We start from the raw sequence: 21,513 nt of genomic DNA, 5'->3' as shown, positions 1-21,513 counted from the left end.
AGGAGTAATAAAATAATATACATAAAATCACGGTGACTTTAGTAAATTCAAATGTTTGGAGCCTTTGATGGTAAGTTACTTACACACACATGTCCTCTTTAGTCATTTTCATTTCATCTCCCCACCAAAATTAGGACACCAACACCTGAACACATCATCACCACCACCAAACCAAAAACGTTTAAAACCAGAAACAGAGAGAGAGAGAGCCAAATTGTTATTATTCATTTATTAAATTAAAATTTCGAAAATTTAATAAAATAAATTAAAAAAAAAACCCCAAAACCAGAACCAAGAAGAGAGAGAAATCTGCATCTCTCTCTCTCTCTCTCTCTCTCTCTCTCTCTCTCGATCAGATCGGGCACTTCTGTCTGAATTCCAACACTTTCGATTCTCCTTTTAACGTTTCAATTTTCAAATTTATCAAATTGATTCTGCGATCTTGGAAATTCTCTTCAAATTTCTTCAATTCGGATTCATTGCAACGTGAATGGTGATTTATGCATTGAGATTTTGAATTCGTTGATTTCAAAAATCTCTTCTAGATCCTCCGCTTTTCTCAAATGGCGTCGGCTCAGGTGCGGAAGCAAGAGCATCTCGAAGCTGGAAAACGTCGGGTATGCATTTCATTTTCCAAATTTCTTCAATTTTCATTATTAGCTTCTTCAAGGTTTAGAATTAGGGTATTAATTAATTTTGGTATTGTTTATGCTATACATTTTTGTGTAATTTTGGGATTCTTTATCATTTTTTATGAATTTTGTGTATGCTACAGTAATGTGGGTGATTTGTTTTATTATAAAGTTTTTTTTTTTATTTTTTTTTTATGTTTTTGGTATGAGGAGGGTTAATTGAGGGAGATAGGAAGTGGTGAATAGAAGAGGAATTTTGATTGAATACACAATCAAAATTATCAGTTTTATTAATTGCGGATCGCGGAGAATAACAGTTTCTTCATATTCTGCTTTGCAACAGTGTTATAGCGGCTATTTGACAATATTTTGTACTAAATAGCATATTGCAAAACAATAGCATTTTGTTTAAATTTCGATATGCCATAGGGCTATAGCTGTTATTTAGCAACACTGATTATGGAGTGCTGCCTTTGAAGTCTTAACATATGGAAGAGAGAAAGAAGTCAGTCTATTCTGTTATTGGAAGGAAATAGGCTATATTGTTGCTAGCTGCATAAGGATCCGGTTTTTTGTTAATGAATTTTTGTTAATTTCTTAGTTGCGGATAGCAGAAAATAGCGCATTGTTAAAACTCCTCTATGCAATAGTTCTATATCGCTACTTTAGCCACTATTTGACTACATTTTGTATTAAATAGCGTATCGCGGAACGATAGCGGTTTGTCAAAATTCTGCTAGGATATAGCGGTAGTATAGCGTCGCTATAGCTGCCATTTAACAACATTGAAGGAAACTAGAAAGGAGAAAATTTTAGTATCAAAATTCTGCTAGGATATAGCGGTAGTATAGCGTTGCTATAGCTGCCATTTAACAACATTGAAGGAAACTAGAAAGGAGAAAATTTTAGTATCAAAATTCTGCTAGGATATAGCGGTAGTATAGCGTTGCTATAGCTGCCATTTAACAACATTGAAGGAAACTAGAAAGGAGAAACTAGTTCAGTTTTGAAAAAAAAAAACTGATTTTCTATTTTCTTTTCCGAGTGGTTTATAATTTTTAGTATTATTAAATTTTATTTTTTATTTATAAATAATTTTCATGCGTGTGAGTGTTTCAAAATCTATTTTATTATTTTATTTTCCATTGTTTCCCATCTTAAATAATTAATTTTTTGGGTCTTGCAGCTGGAGGAGTTTCGTAAAAAAAAAGCTGAAGAGCGGGCCAAGAAGACTGCATCCTCTGGCACTGTTCAGAATTCAAAAGCCACCCAAAATCAGAAACAGCCTTTGGAAGTTGAAAATGTTCGAGTTAATGAGTCAGATGGAGTTACCACATCTGATGGCATTGGAGGAGCTGTTACTGACACTAGGATAAGTAACCAGAAGAATGTGAATTTGTTTAACCAAAGTAGTAATCAAGGGTCTTTAGCTGGTGCAAGTAGTCTTGTGAGAAATGATCTTAATACATCAACTACTAGTCCGGTGGAGGAACATTCAGATATCGATGAAGCTAAAAGATATAATGCTTCTACTTTTATTACATCTGCAGATGTTAGTCAAAATAGCGAGGCAAATAAAACAAATGATCTATATGGAATTCACACCAGTGGTGTTGGTGGATTTCCCTATGGAACAACAAACCCCCAAAGTACTTTTCTACGCTCTCAAGGAAGTCAAGAGTTTGATAACAGTACTAGTCAGTCTAGCCTTCATGGAATGAATGGAAGTCAGTCAAACAAGAGTAACAATTCTGTGAAGGATTATGCAGTTACTGATGGCTCTTCTCCTTACGTTCCGTCAAAAATTATACGTGAGAACTCTGTTGATTCACTGCAGAAAACTAAGCTGACAAGTTCTAGCACTTTGGATGGTGGCTCTTTGCATGGTTTGGTTTCTGGAGGTAACAATTTAACCTTTATTTTTGTGCTTCTATAGTTTCACATTTCCATTCAACCTGACAATGACATAGTGCTCTCTGCTGATGAAATTTGCACAATATATGATGTACTACAGGCTTCAGTGATTCTATCAGTTCTATGTTTAGAGAGACCATTAGATCTGATAGTGATTTGCCTAGTCTTCATGGTGCAACTATACCTAAATATGATTCCATTGGTTATGAAGTGAGGAATTCCTCTAACCATTCACCAATAAATTCAGCGTCAACGGAATCAAGTTCTAGAAAGTTACGTCCATCTTTTCTTGATTCTCTAAATGTTGCTAGACCTTCTATGGGGTCTCCATTTTATCAACCTGAGCAAGATGCCTCTAAATTTAGTCATTTAGAATCAAGCAGCAATGACACATCAGGGTCTACTTATTTCCATAAGCCATCTGAAGACACTAAATCTGGGGGACTTTTCTCAAATCTTACATCTGCTCCAGTTTTTAGTAATAATCAGGACACACCGATGATAAGTGCTAAGGAAAATGGCATGGAGAAGAAGCACGACTTTTACTCATCTTCACAAAATGAAGACTTTTCAACTTTAGAACAGGTGGTTTCCACTAGTTATGGTCAAGGCATTTCTTTTTTGTTTTTTTTTTTATGCCGATTGTATGATGTTGCGGTGCTTCACTTTTCCTATTTGTTTTTAATGAATGTGCTCAATTTATTACATACATTGATATTTGTAGATGTTTAAGCATTTGGTTGTTAGGGGATATCTGTAATTTATTACTATACACTAAATATATGAGCTAAAACACACCTAACTTTTCATTGGTGTCATTGATATTTTTTGACCGCATGATTTACTGCATATGTTGCAAAAGGGATGTCAATAATTTAGAAATAAGATACAAGCCAACATGATTTATGCAGTGTGATATCCTTATTACTTTAAACCAATAGAATGTGGATATAAATTGTATATCATATTCGTTTGCCAGTTTGAGGACCAGAATATTGGTATACGTAACCTCATTATTTAGCAGGGGAAATATTGAATTTGTTTTCTATATGTCAACTGTTCAGGGTAATCTCAATGGTTTGTGGTAGTCAAATTATTTAGATTATTATTTTAAGGGGGAGCCTTGGTGCAACGGTAAAGTTGTTGTCACGTGACTGAATGGTCATGGGTTCAAGTCCTAGAAACAGCCTCTTGTGTAAAAAACAGGGTAAGGCTGCGTACAATACACCAAAATAGTGGGACCCGTTCCTGACCTGCGTATGTGGGAGCTTTAGTGCAATACTTTACACAATATTAACAACCTCTGACTATTATAAACAACAATAGAGACCAGTTATTGTTTTTCTTTTCAATTCTCTCCTTTCTTTTCTAGAAAATATTTGGAGTCATACTTTACACTTTTCCTATGTTGTTTTTCCAACAGTTCTTTTATTTAACTTCTACCATCAACCTGCAAAAGTTTAAAATTCTTACGTGTTAAAAATGAAATCAGAATCTTTTTAGTCGTTGTTACACAATATTCAATGGGGGGAGGTTATTAATGCATTTGCATGTTGTAAGCGTCTTGGCATATAACGCCACTATTAAATGTGAACACACACACACACATATACATATATATTACGTTGGTTTATATATTTATCTTTGTTTTTCCATTTTTTATTATGCAGCATATTGAAGATCTAACACAAGAAAAATTTTCTTTACAACGCGCTCTTGAGGCTTCTCGAGTTTTAGCCGAGTCACTAGCTACTGAAAATTCATCTCTGACTGAAAATTATAACCATCAGGTTGGTTTACAAATAATAGTATGCCATTTTGTAGCATATTCAAGTTTGAGACTTTTCCAGTTTTTCATTTTTATCATATTATCTGTCTTTTGCTTATTTTCAACCACTTGTCATTGGTATTGACGATTTTTCTTTGTTATCATTATAGAATATATACTATATATACTCCTTCCAGTCCTATATATAAGAAAGTTAATTTGTGCTAGTACTTTGTTCTTTGTTACTTTGGCGTTATACGTACTCTGATTTGGATTTAAATTGCTGCTTTATGTTTGGTTTGGTGTAGAATAGTTGTCTGTAGGGATACAAATCAGTCTCCTGCTTTATTATATAATGATTTGTTTTTTTGTTTTCACAGAGAAGTGTTGTCAATCAATTGAAATCAGAAATGGAGAACTTAAAGCAAGAGATCAAATCACAACTGGTTTGTATCAAAGCCTCCTCCTATCTATTTGCATAATCATTTTGGTTTTTTGCGCAGTATGGTGTTTTTCCTGATATATCTAAGATTTTCACGGTCCTCTTTTCGATTTCAAATTTTTAGTGCTTTAAGTGGAACTTATACTTCCTACAACATTGACTGTTGACCAAATTTTTGTTGGAAAAAAAGTTAATTTCTGTGCATATCTCCGTAGTTGCTTTCCACTTTGTCATTCTTCCCTCTGCCTCTGTCATCGGTAGGTATCTTAACTTTTCACATCAACAGGTTGAACTGGAGGCTATCAAGAGTGAATATACAAATGTGCAACTTGAGTGTAATGCAGCTGATGAGCGTGCCAAGTTATTGGCATCCGAAGTCATTGGCTTAGAGGAGAAGGTAGGGATTTTTCTTGGTATGTTTTGTATTTGTATTTACTTTTGAAGACCGTATAAATTTTTTGTCATCTTCTATTAGAAATCAAGTTGTAATCTGTACTTGTTTTATCTAATGTAAATAACTGCTCTATAGTCATATGAAATTATTGACGTCTACAATGATTAAGATTTTTATTCATAGGTATTGAATTAACTAAGTCAACAGAAAACTCATCATAACAAACTCTAAATTAAAGTTTAAGATTGCAATTGATATAAAGTTTACTTTTGCTTTTGGCTATGTGCACATCACCCTTTTTAAAGATAAAATTAGTAGGTTAACATTAATTAAATTTTTAGTAGAATTTTTTTTTTTTGAAGATTTCAGTAGAAATTATATATTAATAAATAACATTCAAAAGATTTAAATTCCTCTAAAAAAACATTAAAAATATCTAAATTATATATTTAAATGATCAATAATTATCATCCCTGTCTCTGTAGCGTTATGGCTATTTTGGCCGCTCCGCACCGCGATATTGCCGGTAGTGGCCGCTATTGACAACAGAGATTATTAATAACATTATTAGCATAGAATAATATCTCAAATTTTAAATGGTAACTTTTAGAATGTGTGGTTGGGCCCAACACAACCCCCACATAACGGACTGGTGAGATGAGGATTGCCCCCACTTATAAACATATTGTCAGACCATCTCTTATCCGATGTGGGACTCTTTAACATTAACCTCTTCATCCAAAACCCAGGTAGTATATATGAATTAGACAAACCTCTAATGCAAAGATAAATACTCCCTCTGGTCACTATTAAAAGCAAAATACCACTTTTTAGATTCATTGAATCACTGATGTATTGATTTCTATTATAGACCAAATATATCAATTATTCAATGAATTTAGAGAAGATAATTTTTGCTTATAATAGTTACCGGAGGGTGTATATATCATTTGTAGGATGTGCTTTCAAAAAAGGTTGATTTTGTAATGTGAGTACATTTATATTTAATGAGCTCCAACTTGGATGAATCACATCTCCATCCGACCAATGCAATGTCCATGGCTCCTTGCTTCAGCCCAAAAACTTAAGAGACAGATTTGTTAATATTCTAATTCTAATGTAAAATTATATCTGCATTGCCTGGTTTAATAAAAACATCACCACTTCCATCCTTGATATAGAGTGATTATGTAATGTCTATCGAACCAAACACAGACACAAGTGTCACTCTTTTAATGAGCACGTGTAGGTTAACCATTGTTAATAGATTTAGGAGTTAATAGATATATCAGATTCTAACTTTTGATTTATTGTTTTGTTCAATCAACTTCTTAGGCACTCAGACTAAGATCAAATGAGTTAAAGCTTGAGAAGCAGTTGGAAATTGAACAAGCAGAAATTTCTTCATACAGGTAGTTTTGAACTTTTAAATATGCCGCAAATACTAGACAGAAAAATGAAGATTTAGTGGATATTCACCCATGGTTTCTGCCAGAAATGGTGGCACTTACTGTGGGATCTATTTTCGATTATCTGCTTTATCTAGACTTCTGTCTAATGTTGCCGGTCAAGTTATAGCTAAAAATGATTGTGTTATTAGTATGAATGTGTTGGAGTGTTGATCGAACATTTTTGTATGGTCATTGAGATTTTAATTATGTATTAAATTGTCTTTTCTCAAACAACGTATGAAAAATTGAACCGAGTGCAAATCGGAATTAGGGAAGACATCCATAATAAAAACTTGAAGTAATTTTTATTTTTAGCAGAATAATTATTGGAAACCTAATTGGGTTTGGGCACAATTACTTTTTGTATGGGTGTCCTTCAATACAATATGGTACTTCTCATTCTGATGAAATTTGATTAGATGTCATCTCTTCATTTCCTTCCATTTGGTACTTCTCATGAATGAGTTTATCTATAAAGATACCGCAGCATTTTAAGATGACAGCTGATTATAAATATTACAGAAAGAAAATGTCGAGCCTTGAAAAAGACCGCCGCGATTTGCAGTCAACCATTGATGCTCTTCAAGAAGGTAATCAGAATTCAACTTTAATTTATCACAGCAGTTTAGATTTTTGTAGATTTTATTGTTTCCTCTGATTTTTGAGTTGTCGTTGAAATTTCTCTTGGCATTCCAATGTGGACTGATGATGGTAGGGCTAGGGGTTTTTTCTTATACGAAGCTTTTGAAAGAAGCAAAACATCAGGATTAAGGAGGGATGTTAACTAGCAATGGAAATAGAAGATAGAAAAATAGCATCTTCGGATTGTCCAATCTTTCTTCTATCTTGTTTCATGACATGTCATATTAATTCTTAATTTAGGATCCTTTAGTTTATGAGCGTGCTTACATAAGTAAACAATCAAAATACTTGATGGCACTTTTATGATGGCGGTGTTCTGCCCATATTGGTTTAGTTTAGTTTTGGACAAATGGTTACATGTTCTGCGACAGATTCTGGTAGGTCATTAACTGTTTATTTTATTAAAATACTTGTTTGAGATCTGTATTAATTTTTTGCTAGTGGAGTCTGATATCTATGTGTCTGGAACTTTAGTTATAGCTAGTGATGTCTGATATCTATATGTCTCTAATAATTGTTTCTTTAAAACAAGATTGAATTCTTTTTGCATGAAATGTATACCTTTTTATGATATGATACATTCAGGACCTACACCATTGACGCTTCTGATATATGTGGACAACACTCATAGACGGCAACTCATTTAATGTTTAGGACTTGTACACATTTCACTATTTTCTGGGTATTTAGAGAGCTGAATGTATTTCCTTCTTGCTCTTTCTTTTATTGGTGGTATCTTGTAATTTTGATTTGTTCTCTTTTGATATAATTACGCTTTTTTATGGCGATACAAATATTAGGGTGTGAGAATATACCAGTTCTCCAGTTCCATCTTTTTTATAGCTCGCTAGCTTAATTGTAAAAGCTTGCTGTACAAGCTCAGTTAGTTAGGCATACTAATAATGCTAGCAAGCCATTTATTGGCCACTAAACTTTGACTATCTAAATTGTCTTATAAAATAAAAACTTTTCTTACAAAATTCTAGACAAATTTTATGTGAATTAAGTCATATATGAACTTTAAAACCATGTTCATTATTTGTCATTGCACTGATGCAGAAAAGAAGATGTTGCTCTCTAAGGTGAGAAAGGGTTCAGGATTTGGAAAACCTGAGAATAAAACAAGTAAAAGAGATGGCTCTACATCTACCGAGGATTTAGGTTTGTTTCCTCAGTATGGTTATTACTTTGTCTGTTTGGTATTCTTTCATGGGTCATTGACTTATATTTTCCTTGCATGCTAAAGTCACTTAAGCATGATTCTGGGGTTCAATTATTCTTAAAAGTGAATAAGAGAGGACATTTTTCTATTGTGTTATAATGTCTATCTATTAACAATATGGTTGAATGAAGAGTTTTATTGTCATCTGGTTCTGCAGACCAAGCATTTGAATTTATACTGCAGTGTACCTAGTTTAGGTTCATTTTGTTTTATTATAAACTATATTAGCTTAGATAACTTGTTGCCAGACCCAGAATGTCTTGTACTTGGGTAAATAACCAATATCTGGCATCAGATTTTTCCAGCATTTATAAAATTTTCTCGTACCGAGACATTTACAGCAAATATAAACTTGCTGGTACTTGTGTTCACATCATTTAAAAATGAATTTCGGAAGGTTATATGTTGTTTTCTTAATCGAACACTCCCAATCATTTGGATATTTTTACCGGTTTAGTTTTCTAGTTATGTTTATACTTTATACATCTACAAAATGCAGTGAGTGAAGATCCTGCTTCAAACTCTTCCAACACAGAAATCAATGATAATGCTGCTGTTCGTGATGCTGAACCATCTAGTTTGTCCGTAGTTCCTGAAACTACACATTCATCTTTTGGAGTTTCTCCTGTGAATATTCCTCATGATCAGATGAGAGTGATTGAGAACATTAATGCACTTATTTCTGAGGTAGGAGTTGGTCTCTTGAAAACTCAAGCAGTAATATATAATCTAGAAGCAGGATTGGTGTAAAAAGTAATTTTCCAAACAGTAATGAGCAACGTGAGGTCGTGCCACCTCACGCTGCTTTCACCCGTCCTGTTTCATCTCATCATAGTAGAGTGAAATTGCAATCAAATAAGCTTAAATATTCACCTGTATAGCATTTTACTGTAGCTGGCATTGGAGAAAGAAGAATTGATGAAATCCTTGGCATTTGAATCATCTGAGAGTTCAAGAATGAAGGTAATTCAATTAGAATTCTATTTTGTATGACTCAATGGACACTTATTTTCTTTTTCTCTAGTATTTAACTTGCTAGTGGAGTTGTGGAAGAGAACACTTTTTTTAAAGTAAGATTAGATTTGGGTTCTTAGTAACGAATCAGTTGAGAGTTTGATGAACAAATTGCAATCCTCCAGGTTATCTCCTGCTTTTATATCCGTCTCTCTGATCGGATCTAAGATTGGACGTGTTTCTTTCAAAACACTAGTTATATCCCTGTCATAGTTTTACACTTCTATTTTTCTTAGCTGCTTTTTGGTACTACTTTGTGTTGCTCTCTGCCAATGCTGGTTTGTCTCGGTCATTGTTAGATTCTAGTTTTGTCTTGGTTTCTGTTTGGCACCATTTTGCCTCAGTTGCTGCTTTGCTCAGGTTTAATCTCAGTTGTGGATAGTTTGACACGATTTTTGTAGTTGTTGTTTGGTACGAGTTCTGTCTCAACTGCACTTCTGCTCATGTTTTATCTCAGCTGTGATTTGAACTGGTTGTCTGCGTTGTGGTTTGACATGATTTTTCTTTCAGATGTGGTTGGTATTAGTTTCTTCTTAGTTACGCTTCGACACTGGATTCATCTCTTAGTTTGAAACTGGTTTTGTCTCAGTTGCTGTTTCATTCTCTTATTCTTCCAAATTGCAGTCTGGCTCCCGCTTTTGCCAAAGCTGCAATTTGGTCTCAACTTTTCTTAGATGTGATCTGGCGTTTCAGTCAAGCATCAATACCAAATTATAGTATTTGGTTATTTTTACTTTTAATTGGTACTAGAAGATATTAAAATATCTTCATCTTTATATTATCTTGAAAGTATCTTTATATCATACAGTTAGTTTTTTTATCTTTTAGGATCCTAGACTATCTCTTTAAGATTTGTTTCCATGTTTATTTGTTATATCATGATTTGTTTTCCTATTTAATTAAGATTTGGAGTATTTATTAGTATAAGAAAGGTTCAGTGTTTAGTCTTTTGTGCATCAAAAACCAAATCATTGTATATCAGTGTTTAGTCTTTTGAGCAAGTCATCTATATGAATTGTTTCAGTGCTTTATATTATACTCTATGGACACGATATAATCACATTTCCTTTATTTATAGTCTCTACCCTTTTTTCTTTCCTATCTAATGCCCATAAATGGTCACAATAAACTGTATGGCCAATGATGTGTGGTTGAGTTTGCACTGTCAGAAAGTTGAGTTTTAGAAACTTTATTGCGCAAGTTTATGTAAGAATCTTGGTATTTTGATTTATTCTAGTTCTGTTTTAGCCTAACCACACAATTTCTGCTGTTTCGTTTCATTATTGAAGGAGATAAACAAGGAGTTGTCCCGGAAACTTGAGGTCCAGACCCAAAGATTAGAGCTTTTGACTACTCAAAACATGGTTAACGGAAATATTGAAAATATTTCGACAAAACAACCAGATTCTCGTGTTACGTATGAGAACATTCCGTATGCAGATGAGGGTGATGAGGTAAGACAGTTGTGCAATTTATGTTCGTCGAGTTAACTTGTCTGAAAGACAAGCATATCATTTATACATCCTCATCTATTGTCAGTAAATTCCAGTTTTATTATGCAACTGAAACATTCACTGGTTGTAAGCAGTGCAAGAATATAAGAAAAAATGGAAAACATCGATTTCATTGTCAAGGGTGGAAGTAGTTGGTCTATGCTGGAAAAACTTAAGTAGTAGTGAATAGTTGTAATCATTAAGAATACTAGGGTCAGAAACTTGTATTAGAAGAAGGAATTGACATCTCTTTTTGTTTTAGGTGGTGGAGAGAGTGTTGGGATGGATTATGAAGCTATTTCCTGGTGGGCCGTCAAAACGAAGAACTAGCAAACTTCTCTGATCTTACTTACATTATATTGTAATTGTTGTCACGAAAATGTATAAAGCTGTTTTGATGGATCATGAAGCTGTTTTCCAGTATGCCAACCAAGGCAAAGAACCAGCCATTTCAACCCAGATCCATGAGTAACGGGTCAACAAAGTTGCTTTTTGTTCGTTGCCTCAGTACACTGGAGGGCGTGATCTGTGTATATTTGAGTGAATTATACAGCAAATTCTTCAAAAGAAATGGGCTTATTTTGAAAGCTGTTTATTGATTGGCAATTCCATATGCAATTATTTTGGAAGATGGCAATAAATCTGTTCTTCGGTTTTATCTCAAGATTCAATCCAAGTTTTGTGCAATAGTAGTTGGATATGAAAGAGGCTACCAAGAAGCTTTCTGGGAACGGGGCAATTTTCATTAATGAGATGTGGAACTTTTGGTGACTGTATATGCAAGGTGCAAGAGTAAAACATGATATGTAATTGATGTATTTCAGAGTTTTACATTACTTATGAACACTACGTTCCCAAGTATAATGAAACTATAATATACTAGTTATTTTAAAGGAAAGACATTATTTAAGATCTGCAAGAAACCTTGCTCATGCTGCGAGAGGTTCAGTTAATTCCGAAAACAATAAAGTTAGTTGTTTGCAACCTGGTTGACTGCAACGCATGCGACTCAAACAATGCTAATCCGAAAGTTATATCAAAAATTCTGAACAGATTGATGTACCTTGTTTTAGCTTGAGAATGTTATAGTTATTATACTAATAAAAATGGTACTGGAATACACTACAATAAGTTATATTAAAAACATACATACTTCATAAAAATATTTTACAGAAATAATACGAGTGCTTTTGCTGCTTGACTCATTTCTCCCTAACAACGTGCACCCTTAGCATTTCAATTGATTTGCCGTTACGCAACACAAGTTCACACAAGCATTTATCATTTTCTGTGATTTTGCTCTTTCTGCAGAAATCTTCCCACCCTCGCACAAATACTCGGCCATCTTTCCATTTACGTACTTCTCCTCTCTTTTCAATATGTTTTGTTCTCATCTGCGGCAATATATGACGATAGGCTGCTATTCCGTTACTTTGAACATCCTGTGATGACAGAAAGGATGAATACAACTTGAATATCAATTTCTCAACACAAACAATCAATAAAAATGTACTTCACTTCATAAGTGTAAAAAAGATATTGATAACAGTTATACCTTGCAGTGGCAACATACAATGGTGATATGCTTTGTAAAGCAAAGGCAGAAATCCTTGATGACATTCTTCGAAATATTCTGCAAAAGTTTGTTTAATATGCACATATTAATATATGTTAGAAAAAAATGTATATACACAAGAATGAAATGACAAAAGCATAAAAAGAATTAAACCAATATGTTTGGTCTGTAGTCATAATGTTTTGCATAGAAGTATGGATTTCCTGGCTGAATATACATTTCAGCATCAATTTCATCATCTTCAAGATTTGGAGCTGCAGAGCTACTTCCAATGCTCCCTAAACCAATATCAAAGGTTAGGTAAATGTTTACTCTTGCATACACAACTAAATATTGAAATGAAAAAACAAGTTGGTATTTTTTTTCTTCGGTATGATATAAAAAACATACATCTTTTGAAGGTTCTACCATGTTGATGTTCACAACTTCTGTTGATTCCCTTGCCAGCTCCTTTATTCCTTTTTTCTTTCATTATTATATCAGCAACATCCTCGTCCTCCTCCTCATCAACGTCATCGTTATCATCACTATCTTCTTCTTCCTCTACCATTGTGTAATCATCATCACCATCTGCCTCTTCCTCATCCTCTATCGTATTAGTATTTTCCTCCTCGTCCATTACCTTCATCTTTTGACACATTGATGATAGTTCAAGGATTTTGAACTTGAATACATTGTTTTCAATATGCGTGAAAACAAGGAAGTCATTGTCCTCTAAAGAATTTTCTTCTCTGAATAGTTTCCAACCATCATCAAAATAAAGTTTGTTGCCAATAGAACACACTTTGACATGCCAATCACTTCCTCTATGATCTCTTAGGATAAAATCCTTCAATAGCCTTTGTTTTGAAATCATCAATTTCACAAAAGCCGTTGGGATAAGCTGCGCAGTAAATTTTTAAAAAATGATGAAGATCAATGTTTAAGAGTTGATATATCAAGTATTTAATAACTATTTACATCACATATTATTTTCATTATTATTGATATAGTAATATTTGGAGGAAGCATGATTAAGAATAAGAAAATACCATTCTATCAGAGTGCTTCTTTGTGAGGAAGACTTTGAAGAAGTTAGGGTACTCCTTGGCATTGTTAGTCATAATTTGGTTATCTGAAAAAATGCCAACACCATTATATTTATTTTACTTAAGAAATTTCTTTTGGTTTCTTTTTACTTTTTTAATCAATGTGAAAGGAATTGTAAATAAAATTAAACAGAACTTTTCCCCCCTAGGAACTAGGACAAGTCTTTCCAAAACTAAACAACATAATTTCGAATTAATGTCTTATTTTCTTATAAGTATTGCTAAACCTACACCTTGGCCCCACAGTTATAATGTTATTCACTTTAGTTAACAACTATTTTGCACGTAATATAAAAAAAAAAACTCTTACATATTACTCTATACTTATAATACCGTTAAAACAATAGTAAGTAGCAAATCAAGAAAATAAGGCAAAATACAAGATATGATCAAACTATAAAAATAATTAAAGGAAGAACAAAAGGTTTGTTGGAAGGTTCTATGTTCCTTAATTAATTAGTGAACAAGAAGAGGTTAATTTTTTTGAATATATTTTGTAAAACATTTACCTTGTGTAGAAAATGGAAGTAATTAAAGTTGCAAAGAAATAGGAAATAAAATACCATGTAAAGTAAGAGGTTCATTTACCTTTGGAATGTGACATAAAATGGGGTTGTGTGTTAAGGAAGATGCAGATGCTGCTAAGGAGTTAGAGAAACAGACCATGTATTGATGAGCTTTGAATGAAAATTCAACATAGAATCAATTGCTTTTTTCCTTGGAACAATAATAAGTGTTAGTGGCAGTCCATTTACATTTCTAATTTTGCTATTTATTCTTTAGTAACACTTTTAATATATTTGTCTGGTTTTGGAAACTCATTCTGAGTATGAAATATACATTATTGACATTGTAATAGGGATGTGTGCTGCTATCATAAGTGATGATTATTTCTTGATTAATAGGGGTTTCTCCTCTTTAAGATTCATATTTATCAGATAATAAAGGGACTAAGGAAAGTGTGTGATTCAATGTTTGTGACGTAGGATTTTTTTTTTGCTTGTTTGACTGATATTTGAATCATAGGGTGATGGAAGCAAAGATACGATACAAAGGGGGAGATATATGTATCTTATCTTCATTTAATTACTATCACTTGTGGTATATCATAGGTTGTGTGTATTTGCCATAATAAAAGTTTAAAATAAAATTGGACCGTATATCATCATTATACAAAATCAAGAAAATAAAGTGTTGTGAGGGGAGCTTCCCAAAAAAAAAGAGTGTTGTTGGGGGAGCTAAATATTTTGAATTAAATTTAAAATATTATTATTTCATTTTTTTTAGTGACAAATGTTAGTATGTTAACTTATTTAAAAAAATGTTAGTATGTTAATTGTTATTTTTCTTTACCAATTATTTAAAAAATTGTTAGTATGTTACTTATTGTTAGTTTAGTGGTTAATCACATTATTGTTTTTAGTTTGTTTTGAATTAGTTACAAGTTTGTTGGAGAATAGCTTATTTAGTTAGGGTTTGTTACATAGCTTGTGCTTCAAGCAACCTAACTTTATTCTAGTATATAAGCTACATTTGTTCATATATCAATAATACAATTTCACTTCTCAATTCCTATCATCTATTCTTTCTTCTCATTCTCTCAAAATCCACAAAACCAAAAAACCCTAAAACTGTTACTTGCTGTTCAAGATTTCTACCAATACTTGAACCCTAACCCTCATTCAAAATATTATTGTTATTAAAAGGATTTCGGAACATTTGTGGGTATTATGTTTATTGTTAGTTATCTCTAGAATAAAAATAAATCCTATAGTTAAACCAGTTTTATTAATATATTTTTTACAACTAAAGTTATCAGCACAAAACATCAAAACGAGGGCATAAACAAGTAAGGTTACCAAATATATGTCTAACTTGATCAAGAAAATGATGATGGAAAACACGATGAATAGTGCTTCAAAGCGTGTGTGAGGCATACCAATCTTTAATTTCAATTCTCTATCACTAGTTATGCCAGCCGGATGCAAAAGGGTATACCGACGAATCCCTTTGAAGATATTTTGAAATCTTCGATGTGATTTGCATGTTCAAACCAAGCGTATCGATCAATGATAGTTTACAAAATAAAGTTATCTCTATTCATCTCGTGCACTAGAGAAATGAAAGAATGATTTAGTATTGATTTTGGAAGAATTTTGACTTACGAGAATTTGATGTTCTATGTCTATATATTTCTGCCTTTAAAGTATCTCAATTTATAGATAAACTTATGTCCTTTGGTGAAGAGAAACAACTACTTGAAAGAATTTGTTCTTGAATGGTTACATTGCATGAATTGTCAAACATTACTTCTTTTCTTTTAAAGATTAATTCTTCAAATCGAATAATATACACTTAGTCTGAAAAATGATCTTGTTAAAATAAAAACACATATTCTACTCTGTAATTTGAGATTCTTCTTATTTTTGACGCTATAATATATGCGAAGTCCATAAAAGTGACCTAGAGATCGATCTTTTCATGATATTTTGCATACAAGTTTAAGACATTAAAATACACCTTTTCACAATAAATTAGAATTTTTCAACAAGGGAAGGATTAAGTATGAATTTTTGATCCCCATAATTTTGAATTTCTCAAACAATATAATAATTCAACTATTGTTTAAAACTCCAAAATTTCATGGTCAATATTCTTATGATGTTCTAGCTATGCCTTCAAAATTAAGGAACACAATTTGACCCGCAAGTATATGTTTACTCAAAACAAAATTGCAATTTTGCACATTTTGGTTGAAAGGTCAAAATAAATTAAGGCTTCTTCGAAATGCTATAAAACTTTCCAGATCCTTTCTATGCATTTCATAGATGTCTCTACAAACAATCAACTCAAAATTCAATTTCTAGGTCAAAATTTCTTTTGTTTTTTAGATTTTTGGTGCAATAAAAATTCATAATTAATCGGTATGTTGTCGGAAAATTATATATTCTTTTGTTGCAGAAAGTCATATGTAAATGATCTAATCATGCCTTCCAAAAATCATAAAAATATTCAACATCTATGTCACCTTTCTGGACTTCACATATATTACATGGTAAAAAATAGGAAGAATTTCAAATCATAGAGTTAGAATATATGTTTATATTATAACGTGAATTTAAACATTCAACCTTTCTTTAAATGGTCCCTATTTGTCCATCCTAACTTTTTAAATATATTTTAGAAATTTCTGGTGTTCTGAACCAGCCAGAAGACCATATCCACTTAGTGAAGGCCCAATTACATGGTAAAGCTCCAACCCATTACACTCCATTATTCCTATATAAAGGGGACTTCACTACAATTTCGAGTAAGTTCATCCTATCCCTAAAACCTCACATTCTCCTAGTTTTCCACCTGACTTGGGCGTTGGAGCGCATGTGCAGGTACCACCCCTTCCGTATCACCGACAACAGGGAACTTCCATGAATTCCGGAAAGATCTTCAACAATGAAACACTTTGTTCATCAATCCGTCGTATTAATGTGAGCGTCATTATCTCCCTCGAGATAATTCTTTATCGGGCATATCAAATGGGTTTCCTTTTGAATGAGGTACGTAATTCTTTGTATGGTTTTTGTTGTTATTTAAAACTCTTTCCTAATTAAATACACTTTTAAACTATTTTTTTGAAGGGTCAAAGTTTTAAACTTGAATTCATTGTAAAGATCTTATGAGCATTTTGGTCAATTTGGGGTTTAATTGAAAATTAATGGGATGCAACAAGAACAAACCTTTCAACTTAGGTTAATTTAATTCTATTAAATGATGATTAAATTTTCTCTCTTCCCAATATCATTCTTCACTTAGCCAACAATCATGTTAGGCTAATTGAAAATGAATTACTTGAATATAGTCACATGTGTTGATGTTCTGTCTTTGTTAAACGACACATTTTCGATCAAAAGTGTCATTGCTAGGTTTTTTATTTTATTTTATCAGTGTTTAAGCAAGCATATGACTTTTATTTATTGAAAAAACTAAAATGTATATACTACCAAAAAACCATCAACAAGTTAGTCATGGTGGTGTGGATCATTTCGACATGGAATCTCTATGGGATCGCTGTTCCTTCCTTCCCTCTGAGTAGTTCACACGCAGCAATGCAGATTATCGGACGGACTCATTTAGTGCTTCATTCAACATGGAATTGGGACTATAACCATGTACACACACTCATTAAACTTTTCATAGGTTATTGATATGTCATATAATTCGTTTGCGTGATGCGGAACAATATAGTAGATGATTCCTTCTTCTCAGTCTGCTGCTACTATCATCACATATAATCTTAAGAATACAATTGATTGTATAGATTTTGGGGTTTAGAGGAATTGCACTGTTAGGGGTTTTGATAAAATGAAAATGGAAGACAACAGAATAAAAAGAGCAATAGGTTAGTGATTTCCCATTTCCAATCGAAAAAATATAACTTCCAAACTTTTTCAACACATATTTCAACCATTGTGCATTGTTTTTCTTGCAATGCAGAACCAGACACATGATTATGAAATAGTTAATACAAGCTAAATAATTATACAACAAGGCATAGATAAAAAAGATCATCATAGTTGTGACAGAAACTATTACATAAGAAAGGTATTAGAACAAACAAGTCAAAGATCATCATAGGCTAATTGAAAATGCATTAGTACGGTTGCGGCCTCCTTGCTTCATTTCTTGTTAACCTTCCTAACAATGTGAACCCTTATCATTTCTATTGCTTCTCCGTTGCGCATTACAAGTTCACACAAGCATCTATCATTTTCTGTTATCTTGCACTTTCTACAAAAATCTTCCCACCCTAGCACCAAGACTCGGCCATTTTTCCAAGTACGTATTTCACCTCTCTTTTCGGTATGTCTTGTGCTGATTTGTGGCAAGATGTGATGATAGGCTTCTATTTCATTTCTTTTAATATCCTGTCATAAAAAAAGGATGATTGCAACTGAAATATCAAATTCTCAAGATAACACAATCTGTAAAACTGGACATCATTTCATAATTGTGAAAAACCAAATCTACGAATTAGAATCATACCTTGCAGTGGCAACATACAAGGTTGACATATTTTGTGAAGCAAACACAGAAATCTTTAATTACATTCTTCGGAAAATGCTGTAAAATCCATAATAAGCACATCAAAGAAGTAACATTTAATAGTTGTAAATTATGAAAATTGAAATTGCAACAACTTGACATGTTTAGAGCAATACATGGAGAATCACTTAATAAACCTTTTGCGTATGATAAAAAATAAATAAAGCGATTAATAAAGAATCGATATAAAGAATTATACCAATTCATTGGGTCTATAAAGACTATGTTTTGCAATGAAGTGTGGATTTCCCGGTTGAATGTACATTTCAGCATCAATTTCATCGTCTTCAAGGTTTGAACCTGCAGAGCTGCTTCCAATGTCCCCTAAAAAAAATAAATCATTTGGTAATGCATGCAAAAGTACATATAGAAATGAAAAAATAAAATAACAATTTTATCTTCGGTATGATGTCAAAACTTACATGCTTTGCAGGTTCTACAATGTTGATGTCCACTTTTACTGTTTTCCTTGTACACATTTTCACTCTGTGTTTCTTTCCTTATATTCTCAGATCCATCATCATCATCATCATCACTATCATTACCCTCTTCAGCATCATGATCATCATTGTCATCATAATCAACATCATCACTATCCTTTTCCTCTTCCTCATCTTCCATCATATTATTATTTTCCTCATCTTCCATCACCGGCATCTTTTCACACATTGATGATAGTTCAAGAATTTTGAATTTGAATACATTGTTTTCAATATGAGTAAAAACAAGGAAGTCATTCTCCACTAAACAATTTTCTTGTCTAAATTTCTTCCAGCCATCATCAAAATAGAACTCGTCACCAATACGACGCGCTTTGACATACCAATCTCTTCTTCTACGATCTCTTAGGATAAAATCCTTTATTACCCTTCTTTTTGAATGCACCAAGTTCATAAAAGCATTTGGGATAAGCTGCAATAGGTTAAAAAACCAATGAAGATCAATGTTACTTAAAAGTTAAATTAGATGAAGCATGATTATGAATAAGAAAATACCATTCTCTCAGAGTGCTTCTCTTTAAGGAAGACTTTGAAAAAGCCAGGATACTCCTTTGCATTGTTAGTCATAGTTTGGTTGTCTGAAAAATGTCAACATTCAAACTATTAGAAGCCCTGCAAACTCAACACCTTTGGTAATATTCAACAGCAATATGTGTCCAAATAAATTGCTCAAGAAATTGAAATAATAGAAGACATGTTATATAACGATATACAAACAAGGTAACAAATCTATTCACCCTAGCTAGTTTATTTGACTATTTGTCAAACTCAAAATTTTAAGTAAACTTATGATGTCTAGGTGAACACATAAATGATTAAATCACACACATAATAAAAAACAAAGGTAGAAAATCCAAAAAATAAAGCAAAATACTTAAAAGTGTTTTTCTTTTAAATGGATCTGCTGAAACAAGAAGAAAAGAGATCCATTGAACAAAATTTAAAATAAAAAAAAAAACTTGGAGAAAAATAGAAACAAGTTGTGAGAGAAGAGAGTGTAATAACAGAGAGAACACACCTAAGGAGAGAGAAATAAATAGTTTTGGTGTTGAGAAGATGAAGATGCTTAGGGCTTGGTGAAGAGCATTTTATGAACAGATATTGCATCTAATGAATTATGTATTCAAATGCAAAGGGTTAGCTATTAATTGCATATTTCTTGAATGAATAAATATTAGTGGTGGTCCATTTATATTTCTACTTATGCAATTCTGTCATTATCATTTTTCCACTAATTCTCTAATAACACTTTTTATTTGTTTTCCTGGTTTTGGTAACTGATTCTGAGTATGAGATATAGACATATGGTTTTTTATAAATTACTTTCTGATGTGCATCACAAATAATGAATTTAATACCATTGGACTTCTTTTGTATCAAATTAATTCAAGTATTAAAAAATATAAAGTTAGTGTTTCAAATATTCAATGTTAACAGCATGCCATGGATATATTGATACCAAAAAAAATAAAATCAACTGTATAATATAAATGACATGGTTTAAACTAGTACATCTCTTAAAGTAATTTTATCTAAAATGTATTGCTAATTAATCGTTTCAACCACCCTAAGAAACTTTCAGTTGTTTTCTTTTGTATAAATAGCTAAATGTCAGTAAACCGGGGTGCCAAATAATTGCAATTTGCAGTAACACCAAAAACTGGAACATTCACGTGATTCTGTTGTTTACCATGTGTTAAAAGTCTCTCACTTGGATGAAAAAATTAATGTTAAGCAATTTATAACTGAAAGAACACATAAACGTATAAACTCAATGACTTAGGGTTTGAGTTATAATGTAATGTTCAACTCACCTGTATAGTTGTTTTTGGCCAATATGATGATTGTCCGGGCTCCTCTCAAGAGTTACTACATTATCTATATATATATATATGGGTTTTACTCGAAGACACTTTTTATGAAGGTGTCTTTTAGCAAGCTATTCTATGAGCATTTGCTAAAAGACACCAACTAATTTTTGTGAAGGTGTCTTTTAGCAAAGTTGTTAAGAGTCCCACATCGGATAAGACATGGCCTGACAATGTATTTATAAGTGGGGGCAATCTTCACCTCACAAGCCGGTTTTGTGGGGTTGTGTTAGGCCTAACCACGATTTCTAAGATGGTATTAGAGCCTCTCTAAAATCCATTGGGCCACCTAGTCCCACATCAGATAAGACATGGCCTGACAATGTATTTATAAGTGGGGGCAATCCTCACCTCACAAGCCGGTTTTGTGGGGTTGTGTTAGGCCCAACCACGATTTCTAAAAAAAGTT

General features: G+C 32.6%; 2 protein-coding genes across 2 annotated transcripts; one reads left to right on the top strand and one right to left on the bottom strand.

The window, feature by feature from the left end:
• Window positions 1-134: 134 nt before the first annotated feature.
• Window positions 135-11,886, top strand: LOC25483051 (protein BLISTER). Its single transcript, XM_013611695.3, has 13 exons — window positions 135-617; window positions 1,819-2,533; window positions 2,647-3,131; window positions 4,217-4,336; window positions 4,695-4,760; window positions 5,043-5,153; window positions 6,486-6,562; window positions 7,124-7,191; window positions 8,303-8,404; window positions 8,965-9,152; window positions 9,360-9,428; window positions 10,769-10,933; window positions 11,235-11,886. The coding sequence occupies exons 1-13, from the start codon at window positions 564-566 to the stop codon at window positions 11,313-11,315; spliced, it is 2,301 nt and encodes a 766-aa protein (XP_013467149.1). The 5' UTR covers window positions 135-563; the 3' UTR covers window positions 11,316-11,886.
• Window positions 11,887-12,159: 273 nt separating this feature from the next.
• On the bottom strand, window positions 12,160-20,381 carry LOC120578114 (B3 domain-containing protein At4g34400). The gene is made up of 11 exons (XM_039830244.1): window positions 20,255-20,381; window positions 19,732-19,814; window positions 19,159-19,648; window positions 18,936-19,060; window positions 18,677-18,754; window positions 18,312-18,558; window positions 13,580-13,662; window positions 12,939-13,431; window positions 12,702-12,826; window positions 12,528-12,605; window positions 12,160-12,414 (listed from the first exon to the last, which is right to left on the bottom strand). The coding sequence occupies exons 2-11, from the start codon at window positions 19,801-19,803 to the stop codon at window positions 12,175-12,177; spliced, it is 2,031 nt and encodes a 676-aa protein (XP_039686178.1). The 5' UTR covers window positions 19,804-19,814; window positions 20,255-20,381; the 3' UTR covers window positions 12,160-12,174.
• Between the last annotated feature and the right edge of the window lie 1,132 nt (window positions 20,382-21,513).

The sequence above is a fragment of the Medicago truncatula genome, chromosome 1 (assembly GCF_003473485.1).
Source record: "Medicago truncatula cultivar Jemalong A17 chromosome 1, MtrunA17r5.0-ANR, whole genome shotgun sequence".
NCBI lineage: Eukaryota > Viridiplantae > Streptophyta > Magnoliopsida > Fabales > Fabaceae > Medicago > Medicago truncatula.
The sequence above is the reverse complement of the archived record's forward strand: the minus strand, read 5'-3'. Positions and strand labels throughout refer to the sequence as shown.